The 26,917-nt window shown below is 39.7% G+C and overlaps 1 protein-coding gene across 2 annotated transcripts in view; it reads right to left on the reverse strand.

The window, feature by feature from the left end:
* LOC120032240 (glucocorticoid receptor-like) overlaps positions 1-26,917 on the reverse strand; it is a 103,988-nt gene that overhangs the window by 68,451 nt on the left and 8,620 nt on the right. The window contains exons 1-2 of one of the 2 annotated variants that reach the window (XM_038978251.1): positions 25,599-25,715; positions 16,711-17,795 (exon numbers count right to left, since the gene is read on the reverse strand). In XM_038978251.1, coding sequence (XP_038834179.1) covers positions 16,711-17,786 — 1,076 coding nt within the window. In that variant the 5' untranslated portion in view covers positions 17,787-17,795; positions 25,599-25,715. Of the gene's footprint in view, positions 1-16,710; positions 17,796-25,598; positions 25,716-26,917 lie in introns of those variants that run through there. The other variant, XM_038978243.1, reaches the window with a different exon arrangement.

Raw genomic sequence — 26,917 nt, forward strand, 5'->3', positions numbered from 1 at the left:
TGTGTCGTGCTTGTCTCAGAGCAGCACAAAACAGTGCTAAAAAAGTTGTAGGCTTTTGCTTCTAACTTCAATATGCTCTTTAAATAAGACCTACACCATTTAACAGTATATTTAAAAATAATATTTTTCAATGATGTGACTCTCCACCAATAATTACATTTAGAGGATTGGAGGACTCTATATTAATATCTAGTCATCTGAAATAAGGGCATAATTCCTGTTCAAATTTACAACATAACTTATAGGCATTTCATCATTATTAAGCCCTTTAGGAAATAATGTCTGGAGGGTGAAAATCTCAAAAACATTCTGGCTGATTTTCTTTTGTGGCTGGCAGTTGGTATGGACCAATTTATCAGGTAAATAAAACATGTCAGTGTTTGACCGCATCTCCCACTTTTCGTGAGTTCAAAGTATATGTAGTTGTGAACATTAGAGTGTTCTTCAGCGGGTCTCTTTTGTAGCAGTTCATCTCGTGTTTTCCTCAATGCCAAATTAAGAGCTTCATCCACACATTGTGGAGAACATCCTCTTCTTAGAAACCTATTGCGCATCTCCACTGCTTTTTCTAGATAGTCCTGAAAATGAATTATTGCAAGTTGGGGAGGGGGGATTTCACACATAGCTCGGCTAAGACCGTTCTTTACTAAAGGTTGAACAGTGTATTGTTCAGCTAATAGCCCACCCTGCTTGTGAAAAACTAATACTTTTCCCCCCTTTCCACGTTAAAAGACTCCAATTAACAGTGCATTTAGCCACAATCCGCCCTAACCCCAATTAATACATTTGGGCACAGTCGATAGCGTGCTGGACTTCGGGCTAGAATGTTGAGGGTTCGTAACCTGATCCCTGCTTGCTATAATTAATGAGTTTGATACACCTAGTGTTGGATTTGGCTGAAAAAAAATCTTGCTAAACAGCGATTTTCGTAAATTAACTTTGACAAAAAAATATGCACAATCGTTTGTTTCTACATTAACTAACATATTCCTCTCAACTGTACATGTTTTGCATGACTTTTTATAACTACATAAATTTTCTACCCCCGTAATGTTTTACCAGCCATCTTTGCTGATGTCACCGGGGACCAGTGGCCCGCGTCAAATTTGTCATTGGAACCACTCGATATGATTGGTCATATAAAAACCTTGCTACCCAAATGCATAATGAGTGCTCTAACTCCCGCTTGTGGTGGTCTGGAGCAATGAAGCTGTGACGATGGGTACCACTAAGTCCCGCGATGTTAGCTCGCAACTTTTAAAGGAGGAACCACTGTAATTACCACAGAAGTTGTGGTAAAACAAATAATGCTTTATTACCAACGCAGTATTGTAAACACATCGTTCGTGGCCGGTGTTTGCAGACTTTTTTGTCCAGCTTTGACAGTGCTACTATCTTTTTTGACACGCAAAGACCCAAACAGTGTTCCATAGTATGTAGGTCGTGGAGCTAATAGCAGTGATGCTATTACTGTGTAACTCCGGATGGGCAACATCTGAAAAATAGCGTGCTTGGTAGTGTGTACTGGTGCTCAACCAGTCGGCGAAAGCCAACATCACCCACGACAGAGAACAGTTGATTGTCAAGGGCAATAAATTCCATTATCTTGGCTTTAATTGATTTCGCCTTTGAGTTGTCTAGCTGAAATGTTCTTACTCTTTCAAGTAACTGCTCAACTTGTTAACTGCTCGATCCACACAACAGACATTGTGGGCTAGGTTAGGAATGCTGTGTTGCACGTGTAGCGCAAAATTGTACGTTGCGTCATGTACCAACGTTATATAGGTACGCACGGTAGCTTTGACATCGGTTTTGCACATTGGCGTTAAACTAGACATCGGGCCAACACCGATGTTGGCATCTTTAGCTAATATCGTCCAATTCCCTTATGTTCACCGATATATCATGCATCCCTAGCAGTGAAAACTGAGGATGGAGCAACACCACCACAGTTAATCCACAATACTATCCTAAATTACAGAATAAAAATATTCTGTACAGGCTTCTTTTCAAACATGTATCCTGTAAGGCACTAAAGTAAAACTGCAAAAAAAAAAAAAAAAAGAAGTTCACTTCATATCCTGAATACAAAGTGTTATCTTTGGGGCAAATCCAACAACGCGTCACTCTTCATATTTTCAAGCATGGTGGCGGCATCATGTTATGGATCTGCTAGTTATCGGCAAGGAATATGGAGTTTTTTTAAGATAAAAATAAACAGAATAGAGTTAAGCACAGGCAAAACGCTAGAGGAAAACCTGGTTCAGTCTGCTTTCCAACAGACACTGGGAGAGAAATTCACCTTTCAGCAGGAAAATAACTTAAAACAAGGCCAAATATACACGAGTTGCTTACCAAGAAAAAAAAAACCTGAGTGGACTAGCTAGTTTGACTTAAATACAATTTGGCTTAAATCTATGGCAAGAATTGAACATGGCCGTCTAGCAATGATCAACAACCAACTTGACAGAGCTTAAATCATTTAAGAACAATGTGTAAATGATGCACAATCCAGGTGTGGAAAGCTCTTAGACTTAACAGAAAGACTGCCAAAGGTGATTCTAACATGTATTGACTCAGGGGTGTGAATACTTATTTAATTTAAATATCTTTAATTTTCAATAAAGTAGCAAAAATGTCAAAAAAAATGTTGTTTTCACTGTTATTATGAGGTAGTGTATTGTGTGTAAATGGGTGAGAAAAATGCAGCAGATGTTAATTCTGTTCGAATTTCTGCCAGAACCATAAAGGAAAACTATTCCTGACCCTGGCAGTTTGACCCTTCTTCACCCGGGAGTAACACTATCCAATCAAATGGAGCCAAGGAGTTGCGCAGAGCATTCCTTCTAGATCAACCGAATATTCACAGTGAGACAAACTGCAGGTGGTGGAATCTGGGTCAAGGGGAGGACAGCCAGGCAGTCACACAGACATGCACTAGTCAGCCGCAGGCCGATTTTCATCCGAGGGGATGGTTGAGGGGCCGAAGTATAATTATAATAATGTGTACCCAGCAAATTGACACAAAAAGAGATTGTATTGAAAATAAGTAATTTCATACACTGAATACATTGAAACACAATCACGTCTATTTGTAGGAATACTCTAAAAACAGATTTCCAGAATAATTTGAGTTAAAAAAAAGATGGTAAATCACCAAGATTTATGTGCCATCCCCTGCACTAGTCCATCGACTTTGCTCTCTTCTGTTCTGAGCGTAATATTAGAGTGCTACTGGAAATCAGGCCAGGGAAGGAAATTCCACTAACTTGCTTTCCAGTCTGAATCAAGGTTCAACAACACTCAGAATTCACAGGAGGGAAAGTAAAATAATGACATGCAGTGTGTGTTTGGATTTATATTAGTAAAATATGTTTAGTGAGAGCCCTCTTCAACATTTGTAACTTTTTTGTTTACACTAGCCTTGAATGTGGTGTGACCAAAGCCACATTTCTGCTTAATGTGTGAGTGCAGCTATTAGCATACCGTAAATACTATTGATGCACCAATATGACATTTTTGGCCTATACCAAAACCCATTATGCTCCTTGCCCAAAATTATTAAAAAAAAAAAAAAAATTAAATACCGATATCCGAATATTGGCCTTTTAAGCATTCTAGTAGTTAAATAGTTCACACACACACACACGGCGGTCGAAGGCACTGCATCTCAGTGCAAAAGGCATCACTACAGTCCCTGGTTCGAATCCAGGCTGTATCACATCCGGATGTAAATTGGGAGTCCCATAGGGCGGCGCACAATTGGCCCAGCGTCATCCGGGTTTGGCCGTTATTGTAAATAAGAATTTGTTCTTAACCGACTTGCCTAGTAAAATAAAAGGTTACACACACACCAGAAAGTTAATGTTGGCATTGACGTATGTTCCCATTACCAGTAAAAAAAAATGAAACCCATTTCTTTCACTTACTTGCTGTGCTGTTTCGTTGTTCATTTGTTCAGTCGTTTCATTTCAACCAGGATTTCATCATACATGTCAAGCAGTGAAGTTTCAGCTCTGTCTGTCCGCGGCCTCTCTTCCTCAGTGCGCATGGTCACTGTGTCTGTTTCCATCTTGGCCAGCTATGTATGTAACATTTCACATAAACCCTGTTTGTCTGCTTCGAGGTAGCGGTCCTTGTACATAGCATCATGCATGGTGGTGACATAAGAGAATGCCACCGAATCGCTTGTTCACAGCCTGTGTCGGCAGTAATGTTGAGCAGGCATCTCAATGTGGAACGCTGTTTAGGTCATTGCATGTCAAAACAAATATGTCACATAACACTATTTGATACGTTAAATAAGCTTTAAATTTGACACGTCAAATAACAGTTCTATTATAGAATCTTCTGTGTTCTTAACTTGCACGTGCAAGCCAAGCGCCACCACTACTATTAGTTGAACTCTCAACGCTGTAAAAAAAAAAAAAAAGAAGCAAACACCGGCCACGAACTATGTGTTTACAATACCGCGCTGGTAATAAGGCATTTGTTATTCCGAAACGTCTGGGGTAGCTAGCTTTAGCTTGGTACCCAGCTAGCACAAATTCAAGCAGCCTGAAAACAATGACCAGTAGAAACTGCAGTCATTGTCATTATTCTTAGCAATGATTTTGGAATCCTTGTCAGTAAGTATTAGCTAGGTAGCCACTTGTTGTTCACCTATTGAAATTGAACCTCAGGTCATGAAAATAAATAGCTAGCCAGCTACTTAACCCTGTTGCCCAAAGCTAATGTGATAAGAAGCCAGCTAGCTTCATCTGGCTAGTGAGGTTCAACCGGATCGGCTTGTGAAGCTAGCCACAATAAAGATTAGGCACAATAGTGGAATTTGCTGTTTGCCTTCCAAATAAAAGTACCTCTTTGAAAGTGATGCAGAAGGTTACAATTGGTGGAGTCATGCCATATTTAGACTAGATAATGTTTAACAAGGTTGGAATGTGAAGCAATGAAATGGGGTATCAGTCTACTCGGTGACACCCACAGAACACAACAACTGAAGAGTTTATGCAAATATTAATCGGGGACTGTGACTGTGTGAAATCACCTCCCCAGTCAGCCTATTGTGTGTATTGACTAGAGGTCGACCGATTATGATTTTTCAATGCCGATACCAATTATTGGAGGACAAAAAAAAGCCGATACCGATTAATCGGCCGATTTATTATTATTTTTTTAAATATTTTTATATATAATATCACACACACACACATTTTTGTAATAATGACAATTGCAACAATACTGAATGAACAATGAACACTTTTATTTTAACTTAATATAATACATAAATACACACGCACACAGCTCTAAAGTGACAATGATACTGAAGAGTCTGCTTAGGAGACAAATACTCTCAACTGTTGGAATAAAAATAGAGTTTAAGTTACCTGTGATGAATGTTGAAAACAAAAACTTTAATTTCTATATGCAGGAAATCCTATTTTAATAATGGGCATGGTAAGAATTGACAACCAAAGTGCGAGTCATAATTCCCACGGGGGGCCAGTACAAAAAAAGTATGAATGTATGTACTTGTAAGTCGCTCTGGATAAGAGCGTCTGCTAAATGACTTAAATGTAAATGTAAATAATTCCCATGACACCTAGCAAAATCTGAAAAGCGGTTCCTTCATTTATTCCATAGGATATTTTTAGATTCACTTAAAATAAGGTCTGTGTTTCGTGTAGGCTTACATCACCGTGCCAATTTTGTAACTGTGTAGATATCCATAGGACAAGGTAACTCTGATCAGTATTGGCTAAATATAAGCGAAGATAAAAAAAAAAAAAAAAAATTGTAGAGTGGATTTATGAAAATATGTTGACAAACGTTACCTTAACCTAGTGAGATTTACACGGGTATCAAAACGTCGAGGCGGTTTAAGCCTGCACAAAACACAGACCTTATTTGAAGTAGATCAAGACATTCTCTATGGAAGACATGAACGGTAAAATAACGAAGGAACCCCTTTCAAATTCAGCCGCAAGTTATTACAGGAATTATAACGCGTCGACTATTTCTCTCTAAACCATATATATATATATATATATATATATATACACACACACACACCTTTGACTAATCCGGAAACTATCACCTCGAAAACAAAACTTTTATTCCGTTCTGTATTTTATCTAACGGGTGGCATCCATGAGTCTAAATATTCCTGTTACATTGCACAAACTTCAATGTTGTCATAATTATGTAAAGTTCTGGCAAATTAGTTCGCAAAGAGCCAGGCGGCCCAAACTGTTGCATATACCCTGACTCTGCGTGCAATGAACGCAAGAGAAATGACACAATTTCACCTGGTTAATATTGCCTGCTAACCTGGATGTCTTTTAGCTAAATATGCAGGTTTAAAAATATATACTTGTGTATTGATTTTAAGAAAGGCATTGATGTTTATGGTTAAGTACACATTGGAGCAATGACAGTCATTGATTGATTGTTTTTTATAAGATAAGTTTAATGCTAGCTAGCAACTTACCTTAGCTTACTGCATTCGCTAACAGGCAGGCTCCTCGTGGAGTGCAATGTAATCAATGCAAGATTGGATCCCCCGAGCTGACAAGGTAAAAAATCTGTCGTTCTGCCTCGTTTCTAGGCCGTCATTGAAAATAAGAATGTGTTCTTAACTGACTTGCCTAGTTAAATAAAGATTAAATAAAGGTGTTTTAAAAAATAAAAAAATTCGGACCCGATTAATCGGCCATTCCGATTAATCGGTCGACCTCTAGTATTGACATTCATATTGCACTGTACAGCTTTACTTAAGGATTGGGGATCAATAAAATGGGGTATCAGTCTACTCAATACCCAATATATTTTTTTCAAACATCTTCCTCAGAGTTACCAGACTTCAAAACATCCACGCAGTATTATTTTTCCTCTGGAATAGTGTTCAATACACATAGGTTGACAATAAATGTCTCTCAATTCACAGTTGTTTCAGAGTCGCGCAATAAGAGCTACAACGCTAATGTTCTCTGGGTGTCACTGAGTAGACTGATACCTATGGACTGTGGATCAATGACATGGGGTTAGGCTGTACAGTGAAATAAGTATGCCCACATTGCAATTCTAAAGTATAACGCATCCAGTGTGATTTCTACAGATTGTCAAATTAACAAATTATTGAATTTTGTTGATTTTATATAACATGCCAAACTCGTTTAGCATGATCTATTCAATTATGGCATAACTATACTATTTGTATTCTTTTGCATCATTTTCAATGACATACTTTTATTTTGAAGGCTAACCGCAAAGTCCACTATTGTGGCTAATCCTTATTGTGGCTAGCTTCACGTACATGGGTCTGACCACCATTAATTAAATAAGAACTGTCTTATTAATTAGGGTTATTTTAGATTACACCTAGCTAGCTAACGATAGCTACTGAAACAGATGTAAGCTAGCTAGCCCTTTTTTTTAATAATGAACAGCACTGTAGGTGCGCAAGAACTTGACCAGCATAGCATACGTATCGATTAATCATTGTGACATATGAAAAACGAGTGATAATTACTACACATTGATTACACTATGTAAAAAATGTATGAACACGTTAAATGTGACGTGCTGTTATATTCAGGTCCTGATTGGTCAACAAGCTTATTTGACACGTAAAATAGTGATATTTTACATGTATCTTTTTTGACAAGCAAAGAGCCAAACGGCGTTCCATATTTCAATTCCATGACAGAGGGTCTCACGTCTGCTGCACACGCAGTTGATGAGCTTATTTCTCGAGTCAGTTGTTCAAATGGAGCTAGCTGGTGTGTTCATGTTTCATGTTCTCAAATGCTATTGAAAATGGCAGCAGTGGTATGACAACCAGCACATTCATGAGCATGCAAAGCGACTTTCCTCAATACGAATTCCTCGACGACCCACTGTGCTGTCAAACTCAGACATCGCTTAAAGAGAGATTTGAATTTAGAGCTGTTTCTTTAAACTACACAAATACAATTTTATTTGTCACATACACATGGTTAGCAGATGTTAATGCGAGTGTAGCAAAATGCTTGTGCTTCTAGTTCTGACCATGTAGTAATATCTAACAAGTATCTCTCCTGGACCTAGTTTGTGTAATCAAAGTAGTGTAGTGTAAAGAGGCCCTTATTTATATTGGAACATTACTGGATCAGAGGCTCATGGAATCAGCCAAAGACAACTACATTCACATGCTACTGACCTGAGCGCTGAGGATCCATAAGAGAACATTAGTTTGATATAACCTTGCAGGGACTGTAAAGTGGCACAGAGATAAATAGCAGAAAAACAATACTGGTTGGAGCCTAAAACGTGAAGACCTACTTGAAGTGAAAGTCTACTGAAGTGAGACTGTCCTTTTCTTGCCTATTTACATTGGTTTTGTTCACAAGCTAGGTTGTTTTTCTATGTTTGAGTTTAAACTGCTAGGGAAGAGAATACAACACTTCTACTAGTCAGACTCAATCTCACAGGCACAAACATGACTCGAGTCACTACCACAGTAACCTCCCCCTTAAAAAGGGACAGGTGACAGTTTATTTTAACCAAAATATCAAACAATATACCACATTAGTTCTTACTAGTAATACATTTGTTTTAGAAAGATTACAAAGCATGCATCTGTCTTTTTGTGTGTGTAATTTTAGCAGCCCCAAAATATTTTGGCTGGTTAAATCAAAAATCAGAGTGGCTGATAGATTAAAAAAATGATTATCTAATGCAACAGTGGCTGGTGGACCAAAAGCTGTATTTTATGCCTCAATACTGGTAAAACGGGCTGTTCAAAGTTAATTATTTTTCCCAGCATGTTACGGTCTAACGATGACATTAAAATGCATACTGGTTTCAAAAAGGTAAACACTACGCCCAGAGCTTGATGCCATCAAAAATTAGAGAACGAGGACAACGTAGCCTAATTTATAGTTAAATTAAACTCCCTCCCACACAAGTATGTTGATGGCTGCACAATACTTTTAAGCTGGTAGAGCCACTAAGATTGTGTCCAAAGATGACATTACATTTCCCTTTATCTTCATTTTGCACATTTCCACAACCATCTACAGCAGGGGTATTCAACCAGGGATCTGCGGACCCCAAGGTACTGTATTTCAATATTTTTATGAATATCATTAGCAACAGAATAAACCAATTTTGAATTACATACCTACAGTAAAAAAGATAATACAATTTCTCAACTCTTAATACTGAGCAAATTACTCATTGGAGCCAATTACACTCACTGGATTATCTGACAGAGCCTTTAAAAAGCCCGCAAATAGGCTACCAGTGCGGAAAGTGCCGCTGGCCAACGTTCCCTCTAAACTCCCTCCCCCTGGACTGCAGCGCAGAAGAAATAACAAATCAGCGTTTCCCTTTACTGTGGGAATTGTGATCGACTCAACATTAGCCACTTTCAATGCAACATACCGAAACAAAACAAACGCATGCAAGACTTGGTATGCAAAACTAACTAAGCAAGAGATTTTGTTGTAGGCAGAACACAGAGTAATATTTTATTTCACTGACAGGCACGACTCAGGCCCGTAATCTACACAGACCGGAGCGCCATGACCAATCAGAGCTGCAGTAGGCCTACATGCAAATAGACAATTGCCATATAGGGATCATTCACTTTGAACTGGCCTGTTTTTACAGCATGAGCGGTGGTGAGTAGATGTGCTCGTTTTAAGATCAAAGAGAGAGCAGAGCTACTTGTAGCGACGTATGCACATTTCTACACTGAACAAAAATATAAAAACGCAACAATTTCAAAGATTTTACTGACTTAAAGTTCATATGAGGAAATCAGTCAATTGAAATAAATGAATTCACGACTGGGATTATAGATATGCATCTGTTAGTCACAGATATCTTTAAAAAAAGAAAGAAAATTAAACGGTGCTCACAATGGGCCTTAGGATCTTGTCATAGTATTTCTGTGCATTCAAATTGCCATCGACAAAATGCAATTGTGTTCGTTGTCCATAGCTTATGCCTGCCCACTCTGTTCACAATGTTGAAATCAGCAAACCACTTACCCACACGACGCCATACATGTGGTCTGCAGTTGTGAGGCCGGTTGGACGTGCTGCCAAATTCTCAAAAACAACATTGGAGGCAGCTTATGGTAGAGAAATGAACATTCAACTCAGGTAACAGCTCTGGTGGACATTCCTGCAGTCATAATACCAATTGCACTCTCCCTCAAAACTTGATACATCTGTGGCATTGTGTTGTGTGACAAAACTGCACATTTTAGAGTGGCCTTTTGTCCCCAGCATAAGGTGCACCCGTGTAATGATCGTGCGGTTTAATATGTTTATTGATATGCCACACCTGTCAGGTGGATAGATTATTTTGGCAAAGGAGAAATGCTCACTAACAGGGATGTAAACAAATTTGTACACTATATTTGAGAGAAATAAGCTTTTTGTGCATATGGAAAATTTCTGGGAACTTTTATTTCAGCTCATGAAACACAGGACCAACACTTCACATGTTGTGTTTATATTTTTGTTTAGTGTTAAATTGTTCATGTCCTTTGCTGGCTAGTGAATTATTGGCCCAGTTGGAGATGATTTGCAGTCAACAATGGAGGAGTGATTGCTTCCTACAAGAGCACACGTGTGCATTTCTAGACATATTTGAAGAGTCAGGTAAAGAGCTTTTTTTGTCTTAAAATGGGCAGTGTTGTATTTTGAGACAGGCTTGAATGAGCTAAGGCGCCAATGGGCAGAGGGTAGCATAATCTGCCTGAATGATATGGGAATAAAGATGCATTTTATTTTGTAAAGTGGTTTCTTGCATCAAACATTTTCAGTCACCTTTTTCAGACAAGTGGATAAACAGGTTAATGTCAAGCCTTGCATGGTTTTTTTTTTAAAGACTCATGGAATGTAGTCCTACATTGAACACCACACATTGGCTGCTACTGTAGGCTGAACGATAGTGGCGCAGTGGTCTAAGGCACATGGTGTTTCATCCGACACATTGGTACGGCTGGCTTAAGCGGGGCATTGTGTCAAGAAACAGTGCGGCTTGGCTGTGTTGTGTTTCGGAGGACGCACGGCTCTCGACCTTCGCCTCTCCCGAGTCCGTATGGGAGTTGCAGCGATGGGACAATTGGATACCATGAAATTGGGGAGAGAGAAAAAAAAGAAAAAAAGTGAAAAACATGTTATGGGATGCATTTTCTCCATTGTTTTTGATGGGTCGGCCACTCTAATAGGCTTACATTATGATCAACTATCCACAGCAGCCTACTTGACCATTGTTAAAAAAACTAACTTAAAGCGGGTCCAGACTCAGTGTTCACAGTAAATAAGCGGCAGAATTCGCACAGAATTTTGAACAGCTCAGTGCCGATTTTTTTTGTTTATGATACATTGCCGCTGGCTGCTGGTAAGCTTTCTTGAGATGGACATACGTCTTTTCCAACACATGGCTAAAATTTGTTTAACCAGCTAAACAGCTGCTCTTAGCAAAAATGTGTTTGGAGTTACCTCTCTAGCTAATAGGCTGTTGAGAGTTTACACTTCCTATTCCAAATATAAATTTGGGGAGGTCAATATAAACTTACAAATCTATTCATAAAAAATAAATAAAAAAAGATTACTTCTCCTTGCCATTATCATTCACCTGATGCCAAGACGTGATCCTTTTGTTTTTGCTAATGTATGATGATGGGGGTCCCTAGGTCTCCGGTTTGCCTGGGAGGGAGTGCCTGGGCAAGAAAAGGTTGAAGACCCCTGATCTATAGCATTATTACATTATTCCACGTACAATTCTGTCATTTACTAAGCCTATTCTATCGCTTTCAAGGTAACCTTACATTAAAATGCACACCTAATGAACTAGTTATAGCAGTTAGAAATGTTTGTCTGTTCAGGCCAAACAAAGCAGTCTATTTGTATTCCAAAAACACATCTGATTAAGAAACGTTTATAAAGGACTCAACCAACAAATCAACCTAATCCTATATTCAGATCAGGTATATCATACTGTCCCAAATGTCTGGAACAACATAGGGAACATATGGCTTTGTGGGTGAATTTTGGCCCATTTCTCCTGACAGAGCTGGTGTAACTGAGTCAGCTTTTTAGGCCTCCTTGCTCGCACACACTTTTTCTGTTCTGCCCACACATTTTTTTATAGGATTGAGGTCAGGGCTTTGTGATGGCCACTCCAATACCTTGACTTTGTTGTCCTTAAGCCGTTTTGCCACAACTTTGGAAGTATGCTTGGGGTCATTGTCCATTTGGAAGACCCATTTGTGACCAAGCTTTAACTTCCTGTCTGATGTCTTGAGATGTTGCTTCAATATATCCACCAAATTTTCCTTCCTTATGGTGACATCTGTTTTGTGAAGTGCATGAGTCCCTCCTGCAGCAAAGCACCCCCACAACATGCTGCCACCCCCATGCTTCACGGTTGGGATGGTGTTCTTCGGCTTGTAAGCCTCCCCCTTTTTCCTCCAAACATAACGATGGTCAAACAGTTCTATTTTTGTTTCATCAGGCTAGAGGATATTTCTCCAAAAAGTACAATCTTTGTCCCCATGTGCAGTTGCAAACCATAGTCTGGCTTTTTTATGGCGGTTTTTTGGAGCAGTGGCTTCTTCCTTGCTGAGTGGCCTTTCAGGTTATGTCAATATAGGACTCGTTTTACTGTGGATATAGATACTTTGTAAATGTTTCCTCCAGCATCTTCACAAGGTCCTTTGCTGTTCTGGGATTGATTTGCACTTCTCGCACCAAAGTACGTTCATCTCTAGGAGACAGAACGCGTCTCCTTCCTGAGCGGAATGACGGCTGCGTGGTCCCATGGTTTTTATACTTGCGTACTATTGTTTGTACAGATGAACGTGGTACTGAGTTTGAAGGTAGGCCTTGAAATACACCCACAGGTACACCTCCAATTGACTCAAATTATGGCAATTAGCCTATCAGAAGCTTCTGAAGCATGACAATTTCTGGAATTTTCCAAGCAGTTTAAAGGCACAATCAACTTAGTGTATGTAAACTTCTGACCCAATGGAATTGTAATACAGTGAATTATAGGTGAAAAAATCCGTCTGTAAACAATTGTTGGAAAAATTACTTGTGTCATGCAAAGTAGATGTCCTAACCGACTTGCCAAAACTACAGTTTGTTTACAAAAAGTTTGTGGAGTGGTTGAAAAACAAGTTAATGACTCCAACCTAAGTGTATGTAAACTTCCGACTTCAACTGTATACACACACACACAACGAGCAACGTGATCATGCTGTTTTTATGTGGCTGCTATGAAAGTGAACTGCTCGCGTGTGATCAGGGGTGTATTCATTCCGCCGATTCTGTTGAAAAACATTTCTTAAAAATGGAACAAAACAGGGATAAACATACCTGAATTTGTCCAATAGAAACTCTTGTTTGCAACTGTTGGACTAATGATTACACCATAGCTAGATGCAGGAAACTGTACAAGGCGGTATTGAATGTGTCATTGCCTGTCAGCTTGATTACTCAATTCTCTCGACCCGTGCACCTACACTGTAAACATTCATTCATAAGCTAGGTTGTAGCAACCTCAGGATGGGTACCACTGAATGCAATATTATGCCTTGAACATGTTCGTTAAAGAAATCATTTCAATCCAAAAATGATTGTACTAATCCTAGATTGCCCATTTAAAAACCTATTCGTAGGCTATTCGGAAAAAAAGTCACACTGGAGATACTGTACATCTAACATCTGAGAAGTCATAAGGAAAAACGTATTGACCCGAATGAGTCTCAACTTGCTTAACACATTGTGCAATTATCAACAGTTTATGCAGACATTCCTTTTGACGGGAAAGTCTGTTGCAGCACTACACTCCCTATGCACTATGAGATCATGCCATCTCCAAATATTTCACTGAGAACCAAGTATGTTAGTTTAGGACAAAATCCAAGATTTAAATGGATATAACGAGAGGTTCATATCATAGCAGTGGCTTGGCCTACTTATTTGTATCTGAAACTAACAGTAACCAAGCCATCATGCAAAGGCCTACTGTTAATTTAAGATAGCATTTCAGCCTATAGTCAGTAAATCCATGTACTCCTCAAAAGGCTCTACCGCTTGCAAAATGCAGTTGAAATACTACTTTGTTTGCCTGATCCACACTTAAAATACAAAAGCCTCGAATCATAAGTCATGCCTGGAATCTAAAAATTACCACTCAGATCAGTGCAAAGTTGTAGTCAGCTCCAAAACTATGGTGGTGGTCTCTCCTCTCAGTGCAGTATTTCAGTAGAATACACAGTACATTAAAAACCTACAGTTGAAGTCGGAAGTTTACATACACTTAGGTTGGAGTCATTAAAACTTGTTTTTAACCACTCCACAAATTTCTTGTTAACAAACTATAGTTTTGGCAAGTTGGTTAGGACATCAACTTTGTGCATGACACAAGTCATTGTTCCAACAATTGTTTACAGACAGATTATATAACTTATAATTCACTGTATCACAATTCCAGTGGGTCAGAAGTTTACATACACGAAGTTGACTGTGCCTTTAAACAGCTTGGAAAATTCCAAAAAATGATGTCATGGCTTCAGAAGCTTCTGAAAGGCTAATTGATATAATTTGAGTCAATTGGAGGTGTACCTGTGGACGTATTTCAAGACCTACCTTCAAACGCAGTGCTTCTTTGCTTGACATCATGGGAAAATCAAAAGAAATCAGCCAAGACCTCAGAAAACAAATGTAGACCTCCACAAGTCTGGTTCATCCTTGGGAGCAATTTCCAAATGCATGAAGGTACAACGGTCATCTGTACAAACAATAGTATGCTAGTATAAACACCATGGGACCACGCAGCCGTCATTCCACTCAGGAAGGAGACACGTTCTGTCTCCTAGAGATGAACATACTATGGTGCGAAAAGTGCAAATCAATCCCAGAACAACAGCAAAAGGATCTTGTGAAGATGCTGGAGGAAACTATAGAAAAATATCTATATCCACTGTAAAACCGAGTCCTATATCGACATAACCTGAAAGCAAGGAAGAAGCCACTGCTCCAAAAGCGCCATAAAAAAGCCAGACTACGGTTTGCAACTGCACATGGGGACAAAGATCGTACTTTTTGGAGAAATGTCCTCTGGTCTGATGAAACAAAAATAGAACTGTTTGGCCATAATGACCATTGTTATGTTCGGAGGAAAAAGGGGGAGGCTTGCAAGCCGAAGAACACCATCCCAACTGTGAAGCACGGGGGTGGCAGCATCATGTGGGGGTGCTTTGCTGCAGGAGGGACAGGTGCACTTCACAAAATAGATGGCATCATGAGGCAGGAAAATTGTGTGGATATATTGAAGCGACATCTGAAGACATCAGTCAGGAAGTTAAAGCTTGGTCACAAATGGGTCTTCCAAGTGGACAATGACCCCAAGTATACTTCCAAAGTTGTGGCAAAATGGCTTAAGGACAACAAAGTCAAGGTATTGGAGTGGCCATCACAAAGCCCTGACCTCAATTCCATAAAAAATGTGTGGGCAGAACTGAAAGTGTGTGCGAGCAAGGAGGCCTAAAAACCTGACTCAGTTACACCAGCTCTGTCAGGAGAAATGGGCCAAAATTCACCCAACGTTTGTGGGAAGCTTGTGGAAGGCTCCCCGAAACATTTGACCCAAGTTAAACAATTTAAAGGCAATGCTACCAAATACTAATTGAGTGTATGTAAACTTCTGACCCACTGGGAATGTGATGAAAGAAATAAAAGCTGAAATAAATCATTCTGACATTTCACATTCTTAAAATAAAAAGTGGTGAGCCTAACTGACCTAAAACAGGACATTTTTACTAGGATTAAAATGTCAGGAATTGTGAAAAACTGAGCTTGAATGTATTTGGCTAAGGTGGTCGTAAACTTCCGACTTCAACTGTATATCTCACTCAGATGTGGTGGATGCCAAAGAACTTTGCTGAGAAAGTACAATGAGCCCTCATCCAAGGTCAATGTGACCTTGGATGAGAGAGAGATGTATGGGGATTAACAGCAAAACTATGGTAGTGTGTCCGTTTTAATCTCTGAATGAGCAGCAGCTGGAGAAAACACAGATAAACTTGTTTGCTCAAGGGCTTAATGACAGGTTACTCCGTTAATTCTAGCATCTGCTGCTGTAAGCCTACACAGAGTCAATCAACCCACACATTTGCAGTGATGTACTGTCACATCCTTCCTCTCCCTAGCATTATTGCTCCTGATCCACAGTAAGGATAGAAAAGGAAGAAAGCGTCAAACTCCTGAGGAATTTGTATGCGCCTTTTGGGAGCAAGGAGTACTCAGAGGGGACCATGTGTTTGTAATGAAGGAGGTTTGATGAGTCAATGCAGCGCACCAAAGCAGATCTGGAAACATGGCTCCCAGCTGACAACGCACCCCGTCTACTCTGACTCATATTGACAAATGAGTGCATTTGCAAAAGGGCAACTGCAACAAATTGAGCGGTTGACTTGTGCCAGATCAATTCCAATAACAAAATTATGTAACAGGTTCACCCATACACATTCAGACAGTGCTTCCATTTTAAAATTCACAAAGTAAGGATGTTTCAGATTCAGGAATGTTCAAATAAAATCTATTTATATTGCTAAAATCATTCCCTATTCATAAATCATGCTATGTTAAATCATTCAAAAGTGCACACAGTACATTAAACCATGTGTAATAAGTGGCTTACCTGCTGAAGCTGACAGGAAAAGATGAGCTGGATGGAGTTGACATCCCTGATCCATCCCCAAATTCCTGGCCTCTGTTCCAGCCATCACTGACTGAGGGCAGTGGCGGATACAGGCCAAAGACAGGCTTCTGATCCTGTTGTACGCGCACTGCCGTCGATGTGTTTCCGCCGTAGTGGTAACTCGGCCCACTCATGGAGCCCACCGAGCTGTGGGTACCAGGTATGTCCAGGCTGGATATCTGACAGTAGCTCTGGCGCTCGTTCTCCTGCTTGATTACACCTGGGGTGTAAAGCTGGATGAAGGAGGTGTCAGCGTCCTTCTCTGTCTTGATGACAGGCATGGAGATCCCTGGGCCCAGTTGCTGCCGATGCTGGTCCGCACCATTCACATTTTTACAGTTTCCCCCACTGCTACTGACTATGGGCTTGGTTTCCATGTTGCCGTCACCGAGCAGGGCATCATCCACTGACAGGGAGGAAAGGAAAGCGGCCTCGTCAGCCAGGTAAAACTCATTCAGGTCAGACAGAGAGCCAGGCAAGTCCAAATCCCGCAGAATGTCCAGCGTATTGTCACCAAGGAGCCTCTCGTTGACATCCAAGTCCTTCAGTGACTGTCCAAAGCTGACTGTCCCCATGTCAAGCCTGTCCTTATCCATTGGTGAAAAGTCCTCAGTTTTCAGAGGGAAAAGGTAATTAGAACATCCAAGTACAGAGCTCCCTGGGGTGTTGGATCTATTCAAATCTGAAATGCTCTCCTCCAACAGAGCAAAGTTTTCAAACAGCTGCTGCTGTTGATTCTGCTGCTGTTTCTGTGCGTTCTGCATTCTCAGGGCCTTGCCCATTAACTTCACTTCAGCCTCCTCTATAGAGAGTCCAATGGAGGCTGTCCCTGCTGTGGAGAGCTCACCCTGAATCTTAGTGACATTCAGTCCGTTAGAGGAGTCTCTGGCTGGAGGCTGGGGTGTGGAGCCAGGCAAATGCATCACGGAAGTTAATGTGGTGGACTTGGAACTGCCTGCGTTAACCGAGAAGCTTCCCTCTTCACCTCCATCTAAGCTCTTGTCCTGGTTATCCATTTCTTGATCCTGCTTGACACACACAGGGATGAAAGCACTGGTTTAGAAAGTGCTTGTAATTCAATTCAAAATGGCAACAGACTGATAATTTTTAAAAAATTGCCTGAATTTAAAATGGGTACTCTGTTATTTACAATGTTTCTATACAATGCAATCATTTCAACGCACATATTTGATATTTAAACCATATGATCACATCTCTCCTGGCTTCTACATGACTGACAATATGACAGTAGTGTAAATAATATTCCAATGTTGTAGCTACCACCAATAAACTAGCAAAAAATACCTTCAATCCAGAAATCAGAGATGTAGCCTATAATATAGACATTTGAAACAGTGTTTACATTAATATTTTAAGGTTACGTCCATTTTGTTAGACTCAAGCGATATTTTTCTGTATGCAAGCATGAGCATGCTTTTTTCGTATCACCACAATGGGAAAGAGAAAGCACGCGCATGCTCGCACATGGAAAAATATCACTTAAGTCTAACTAAATGGAATATAACGTTGCGGACAAAGTTTGGAATTACACAATTGAATATGTACAACATCTAAAAGACCTGCAGCAGTATATCGAAAGCTTTGCCATTTCTGAAAGGATATGAGTGATTGGGCCCTTTGTTCATGTTCATCCATGGCCATCATACTGCATAACGAGCAACGAGTCTTGCTGGTGGGGTTTCACACAAAATGTATTTGTATCCGCTCTCGTTAAATTTCAGCTGCATATTTTCCGACATTTTCTTCAAATCTGAAAACGATGTGAAGCCAAGCCCATTTTCTTTAGAATTGCATTATGGGCCCTAAAAGCATGGAAATAGTGTCCACTGCTTGTATACTTCGCATTTTGGTGAATGTAGTACGACATCCGGGGACTTTTAGCATACTAACTATATCCATAATATGACTAATAAGCATACTATATACTCAATTTATTTCACAAATAGTCCTGTTGGTGCAGTTAGTATGAGTATTTGAACACAGCTCAAGTCAGAGTTTCCTTTAGGATTTTTTTCAGCAGTGGTGGCAAAAGGTGGGGTTAGGGAGCTCTTTGCTGGAAGGCTCTCTGACTTTCAAAAAATACATACTACTCTAAAATGCATGAAAATGTAATTATGTTGACACCATCCGAAATATAACTGATGGCCGCCACTGCACTGTAGGGAGGGAGATAAGGAGCAAGTGGTGGCTGTATGCTCATGGATCACAGTCGCACCACTGCTCGCTCTGTATGCTACAAATATATACAAACTTGACACGGATCATAAAGGGATAGTTCGACATTTATGACCCTTTTCTACTATCCCAGAGTCAGATGAACTCATGAATAATTTTTAATGTCTCTGCGTGCAGTTTCAAGGAAGTTCAATGCATTTTTGCGAGCCATTGCTAACTAGCGTTAGCAGAATGACGAAGAGTTTACAGGAACAGCTAGCATGCTAAATTAATATAGGAAAAACACTGCAAGCGAAATAGCAAAAAGTGTCTGTACACTTCCATAACATACGATATACACTCAGGTTGTGGAAAAAGCACCGAATTGTCATACTTGAGAAAAAGTAAAAGATACCTTAAATAGAAAATGACTCAAGTAAAAGTCACCCAGTAAAATACTACTTTAGTAAAAGTTTAAGAATTTGGTTTTAAATATACTTAAGTGTCAAAAGTAAAAGGTACGAATAATGAAAAATTCCTTATATTAAGCAAACGGCACAATTCAATTATTATTTTTTTGCGGCTTGCCAGGGGTACACTCCAACACTCAGACTTCATTTACAAAGCATTTGTTTTTAGTGAGTCAACCAGATCAGAGGCTTTAGGGATGTTCTCTTGATAAGTGTGTGAATTGGACTATTTTCTGTCCCGCTAAGCATTTAAAATGTAACAAGTACTTTTGGGTGTCAGGGAAAATGTATAGAGTAAAAAGTACATTATTTTCTTTAGGAATGTTGTGATGTAAAAGTTGTCAATAATATAAATAGTAAAGTACAGATACCAACCAAAAACAACTTAACTACTTTAAAGTATTTTTACTTCAGTACTTTACACCACTGTATACACTGAACAAAAATATAAAATGAAAGATGCAAAGCGTTGGTCCCATATTTCATGAGCTGAATTTTTTTTTTTTATCCCAAAAATGTCCCATAGGAACAAAAAGCTTATTTATCACATTTTGTGCACAAATCTGTTTTACATCTCTGTTCATGAGCATTTCTCCTTTGCCAAGATAACCCATCCACCTGACAAGTGTGGCATATCTAGAAGCTGATTAAACAGTATGGTCACAGGTGCACCTTGTGCTGGGGATAATAAAAAAGCCACTTTAAAAATGTGCAGTTTTGTCACTGCCAGAGATGTCTCAAGATTTGAGGGAGAGTGGAATTGGCATGGTGACTGCAAAAATGTCCACCAGAGCTGTTGCCAGAAAATGTAATGTTCAGTACTCTACCATAAGCTGACTTGTTTTAGAGAATTTTGCAGTACGTTTTCTGTAGTTGGAAATCAGACCGGCACAACGGTCAGGAGGAATTTTGGACCATTCCTCTTTACAAAACTGTTTCAGTTCAGCAATATTCTTGGGATGTCTGGTGTGAACTGCTCTCGAGGTCATGCCAGAGCATCTCAAAATCGTGTTGAGGTCAGGCATATTTTCTTCTGTTAGAAGTAAATCAACAGAATGGCTTTACTTCTGTTTTGGGTCGTTGTTCTGTTGCATCACCAAACTTCTGTTGAGCTTCAATAGGTGGACAGATAGCCTAACATTCTCCTGCAAACTGTCTTGATAAACTTGGGAATTTATTTTTCCGTCGATGATAGCAAACTGTCCAGGCCCTGAGGCTGGAAAGCAGCACCAAACCATGATGCTCCGCTATCATAGTTTACAGTTGGGATGAGGTTTTGATGTTGGTGTGCTGTGCTGTGCTTTTTTTCCCCCACAGTGTTGGGTGTTCCTTCCAAACAACTCAAATCTAGTTTCATCTGTCCACAGAATATTTTGCCAGTAGCGCTGTGAAACATCCAGGTGCACTTTTGCAAACTTCAGACGTGCAGCAATGTTTTTTTTTGGACAGCAGTGGCTTCTTCGTTGTGCCCTCCCATGAACACCATTCTTGTTTAGTGTTTTACGTATCGTAAACTCGTCCACAGAGATGTTAGCATGTTACAGAAGACTCTGGAAGTCTTTAGCTGGCACTAGGATTCTTCTTAACCTCAGCCTTCTGCGCTGTGCTCTTGCAGTCATCTTTGCAGGACGGCCACTCCTAGGGAGAGTAGCAACAGTGCTGAAATTTCTCCATTTACAGACAATTTGTTTAACTGTGGATTGATGAACATCAAGGCTTATAGAGATACTTTTGTAACCCTTTCCAGCTTAATACAAGTCTACAATTCTTCATCTTAGGTCTTCTGAGATCTCTTTTGTTCGAGGCATGGTTCATATCAGGCAATGCTTCTTGTGAATAGAAAACTAAAATTTTGTGTGTGTTTTTTATAGGGCAAGGCAGTTCTAACCAACATCGTCTCATTCATTGGACTTCGGGCTAGCTGACTCCTGACTCAAATTAGCTTTTGGAGAAGTCATTAGCCTAGGGGTTCACATACTTTTCCCAACCTACACTGAGAATGTTTAAATTATATATTCAATATAGACAAGAAAAATACAATAATTTGTGTGTTATTAGTTTAACCTGTTTACACACACTTGTCCTTCAGACAAGGTGGTGACTGAAAAATTTTGTGATTGATACAAGAAACCAAAATAAAATGCAATATTATTCCCATACCATTATTACAGAGAATCAGACAAATTATGATACCCTATGCCTATTGGCTACTTAAAGCCCATCTCAAAATACAACATTGCCTCTTTAAGACAAAAAAGAAAGCTTTTTACCTGACTCGCTTTTCAAAGATGTTTAGAAATGTACACATTTTGTGCTCTTGTAGTAAGCAATCACTCACATTGTTGACTAGAAATTAGCTATAACTGGTCTAATAACTCACTAACTAGCAAAGAATATAACAAATGTGCACAGGTTGCTGCATGCAGCTCTCGCTTTGATTTCAAAACAAGCGCATCTACTTCCGACCGCTCATGCCGTAAACACAGTCCAGTTCAAAGTGAATGGCACAGATCCATACATGCAATTAGTATTTGCATATAGGCCTACTGCAGCTCTGATTGGTTATGGTGCACCGGCCCGTGTAGAATACGGGACTGAGTCGTGCCTATCAATACAATCCTACTTCAATGCGCTCTGCCTACAAGAAAATCTCTTGCACAGTTAGTTTTGAATACTAAGTCTTGCATAGCTCATTTGGTCATGTCAAATCAAATTTTATTTGTCACATTCTTAGCAGATGTTATGGCAGGTGTAGCAAATAGAGGTTGACCGATTAATTGGCATGGACAATTAATTAGGGCCGATTTCAAGTTTTCATAACAATCGGTAATTAGCCTTTTTGGACGCCGATTACATTGCAATCCACGAGGAAACTGTGTGGCAGGCTGACCACCTGTTACACGAGTGCAGCATCAAAAGGACCTTGTGGCTGCAAGGAGCCAAGGTAAGTTGCTAGCTAGCATTAAACTTATCTTATAAAAAACAATCAATCTTCACATAATCACTAGTTAACCTAGTAATATCATCAACCATGTGTAGTTAACTAGCTTGTCCTGCGTTGCATATAATCAATGCGGTGCCTGTTAATTTATCATCGAATCACAGCCTACTTCAACTTCGCCAAACGGGCGATTTAACAAAAGCGCATTCGTGAAAGCACAATCGTTGCACAAATTTACCTAACCATGAACATCAATGCCTCTCCTAAAATCAATACACAGAAGTAATTTTTTTAAATTATTTTTTAAACCTGCATATTTAGTTAAGAAATTCATGTTAGCAGGCAATATTAACAAGGGAAATTGTGTCACTTCTCTTGCGTTCAGTGCAAGCAGAGTCAGGGAATATGCAACAGTTTGGGCCGCCTGGCTCGTTGCGAACTGTGAACTAATTTGCCAGAATTGTACATAATTATGACATAACGTTGAAGGTTGTGCAATGTACCAGCAATATTTAGACTTAGGGTTGCCACCCGTTCGATAAAATATGGAACAGTTCCGTATTTCACTGAAATAATTAACGTTTTCGAAATGATAGTTTCCGGATTTAACCATTTTAATGACGTATTTCTGTGTTTATTATATTATAATTAAGTCTATGATTTGACAATTGATAGAGCAGTCTGACTGAGCGGTGGTAGGCAGCAGCAGGCTCGTAAGCATTCATTCAAACAGCACTTTACTGCATTTGCCAGCAGCTCTTAGCAATGCTTGAAGCACAGCGCTGTTGATGACTTCAAGCCAATTAACTCCCGAGATTAGGCTGGCAATACTAAAGTGCCTATAAGAACATCCAATAGTCAAAGGTATATGAAATACAAATGGTATAGAGAAATGGTCGACATGTCATCATTCCTATAATAACTACAACCTAAAAAACTTCTTAACTGGGAATATTGAACCACCAGCTTTCATATGTTCTCATGTTCTGAGCAAGGAACTTAAACGTTAGCTTTTTTACATGGCACATATTGCACTTTTATTTTCTCCTCCAACACTTTTTGCATTGTTTAAACTAAATTGAACATCTTTCATTATTTAATTTTAGACTAAATTGATTTTATTTATGTATTAAGTAAAAATATTTAAAAGGGTTCATTGTTCATTCAGTATTGTTGTAATTGTCATTATTACAAATATATAAAAATCGGCATCGGCTTTTTTTGGTCCTCCTATTTTTATTTTACCGTTATTTTACCAGGTAAGTTGACTGAGAACCCATTCTCATTTACAGTAACGACCTGGGGAATAGTTATAGGGGAGAGGGGGATGAAGAGCCAATTGTAAGCTGGGGATGATTAGGTGACCGTGATGGTATGGGACAGCTTGGGAATTTAGCCAGGACACCGGGGTTAACACCCCTACTCTTACGATAAGTGCCATGGGATCTTTAGTGACCACAGAGAGTCAGGACACCCGTTTAACGTCCCAACCAAAAGACGGCACCCTACACAGGGCAGTGTCCTGGGGCATAGGGATATTTTTATTTATTTTTTGACCTGAGGAAAGAGTGCCTCCTACTGGCCCACCAACACTACCTCCAGCAGCATCTGGTCTCCCATCTAGGGACCGACCAGGACCAACCCTGCTTAGCTTCAGAAGCAAGTCAGCAGTGGGATGCAGGGTGGGATGCTGCTTGCATAAAACGGTATCAGAGTTGAAAAAAATCATAAAATCGGTCGACCTCTAGAAGCAAAACACTTGTGTTCCTAGCGCTAACAGTGCAGTAGTATCTAACCATGCACACAAATCTAAAAGTTCAATAATGGAATTAAGTGCACACGTTGGAGAGGTGTGTGGTGACTAGTCCTCACTCAAACCCTTGCATTTTTTTGGTCCTACCCCACATTTACAGGAATATTCTTACTGAATGTATCCAGCGTATTTTCAGATTTTGTTAACAAATGTGGCCAAAAGTATAGTAAATGTAAAATGTACATAAAATCAAGTGTAATGTTTGGATTTAGTCTTGTCAATTGTTGGGTCCACAACTTTGGTTTAACAATTTCCCATAATCTCCAAACTGTTCCCTTTCAATTGCTACCATGCTTATACATTTCATATTTCTTCTGTAAGAAACATTTCAATTTATCCCTATACAGTGCTTGTGGAAAGTTTTATTACATTACAGCTTTATTCTAAAATTGACAATTATTTTTGTTCCCTCCATCTACAGATGTATGCCATCATTTTTTCTTCTACAGAAATATTTACATAAGTATTCAGACCCTTTGCTATGAGACTTGAAATTGAGCTCAGGTGCATCCGGTTTCCTTTGATCATCCTTGAGATGTTTCTACAACCTGATTGGAGTCCACCAGTGGTAAGTTCAATTGATTAGACATGATTTGGAAAGGCACGCACCTCTCTATATAAGGTCCCACAGTTGACAGTGCATGTAAGAGCAAAAACCAAGTCATGAGGTCGAAGGAATTGTCCGTAGAGCTCTGAGATTGTGTCGAGGCACAGATCTAGGGAAGGGTACAAAAGCATTTCTGCAGCATTGAAGGTCCCCAAGAGCGCAGTGGCCTCCATTATTCTTAAATGAGCTGGCCGCCCGGCAAAACTGAGCAATTGGCGGAGAAGGGCCTCGGTCAGGGAGGTAACCAAGAACCCGATGGTCACTTTGACAGAGCTCCAGAGTTCCTCTGTGGAGATGGGAGAACCTTCCAGAAGGACAACCATCGCCTTTGAATGTTTTGGTACACCTATTGGAGAGCTCGTCTTTGTTTACACCAATTCAGCATCATTCACACTCTTTTAAGCTTTAGCCCCACCCATCTCTAACGGTTGATCCAGCAGTCAAACACCCAAACTAACATTCGCTAGCTTAATAGCTACTTCCTGAGACAAATGAGAGAACAGCTAACTCCGACCATTTTACTCGCCCTAACAGAGCTGGTTAGGCTGGTTTTATGTTATGAACCATAATCCCAACTCATGACGTTACTACCCTGCAGGAATCTGCAGGTAGCTAATCAACCAGGTTCAATGTTAGCTAGCTAACACTAGGCTATAACTAGCAAAGCAAATGGCTCCGATACAAATATTACCACACAGATCATACACGTAACGTTAGCTAGCAAGCAAGCCAGCCAGCTAACAGTACACTAACTTGAAATGAAAACGACTGACAAAATTAGAAGTGTAATATCTGAAAATGTAGCTAGCTAGACTATCTTACCTGTATACATGGATGGAGGCTTCTCCCTCTCTGTCACGGATGCTATGGTTGCGGATGCCCTCAGTTTGAAGATGTAATCCGGAGACAGGTGTTTTCTCCATCTCCTTAGCTATCATACTGTAATTCCACTGATTTCAAAAGTCGGTCCTCAAAAAAGTGGAGAGCAACACTTACGCAGTTCTATTATGAAATACATTTTTTTTTAAAGCCACGTTAGACAGGATTACCTACACATACTGACCAGCTCCAACGTGCTACATGCCAGACCAATCCGAACTCCTTTCGGAATGTCCAGCCCACTCAATAGCTCAGCCAATCATGGCTAGCGGGAAGGTTGCCGACTTTGTGGCTCGTAATTTAACAGGTGGCATACAAGTTTGTTATTAAGGCACATGAAAATTCACATGTTCCAGAAGGCATTTCTGCCCCCCAAAAAACACATTTGATTTAAAAAATAATAATAATCTAAATCCTGTCCAATCAATATAATTTACCACAGGTGGCCTCCAAGTTGTAGAAACATTCAGGATGATCAACGGAAACAGGATGCACCCGAGCTCAATTTCGAGTCTCATAGCAAAAGGTCTGAAAATGTATGTAAATAAGGTATTTCTGTTTTTTGTCACTATGGGGTATTGGGTGTAGATTGATTAAAATAATTTTATCAGTTTTAGAATAAGGCTGTAAATATTTGTGACTCACAACCTGGATTCGGTCTTATGTAACAATTTTTTTTTTTTTTTTTTACATTGGATAAATAGTAGAGACTCAGAGCTACAACATGGTATATCATACACTGCATTTGAGGAACAATGGGAAAGTAATTCTGCTTTGAAAGTTGATAAGTGGCATTTTATTGTTTGGTGAGAAAGCTCGTCGTCTACACATTCAGCATCGTTCACACCCTCTTAAGCTTTAGCCCCAACCATCTATCTCCTTGCTTTCAGAGCACACACACTTGACGCTCTGGTCGTTGATTGTTTTCATGTTATCCAGAGGTAAACCAGACTAACCAACAATTTCATTATGCTTTTTAGCCAACGTTTACTGACACCGGACATATTCAACTGGTGTTGTAAACTTCAGCTTAAGACATGTAGCTAGCTACCTAGGTAAACAATGAACATCGCTAGGTAAACAACATGTAAGATCACACACACATCAGCTAACGAGCCAGCCAGCTAACGCTAGCTAATGTACACTTTAGCTTGAGATAAAACCACTGTCAAAATTAGAAACGTGTAATATCTGAAAATGTAGATAGCTAGGCCATCTTACCTGTATACATAATCATGCATGTTGGATGTGTCTCCCTGTCA

The sequence above is a fragment of the Salvelinus namaycush genome, chromosome 3, assembly GCF_016432855.1.
Source record: "Salvelinus namaycush isolate Seneca chromosome 3, SaNama_1.0, whole genome shotgun sequence".
NCBI classification, from domain to species: domain Eukaryota; kingdom Metazoa; phylum Chordata; class Actinopteri; order Salmoniformes; family Salmonidae; genus Salvelinus; species Salvelinus namaycush.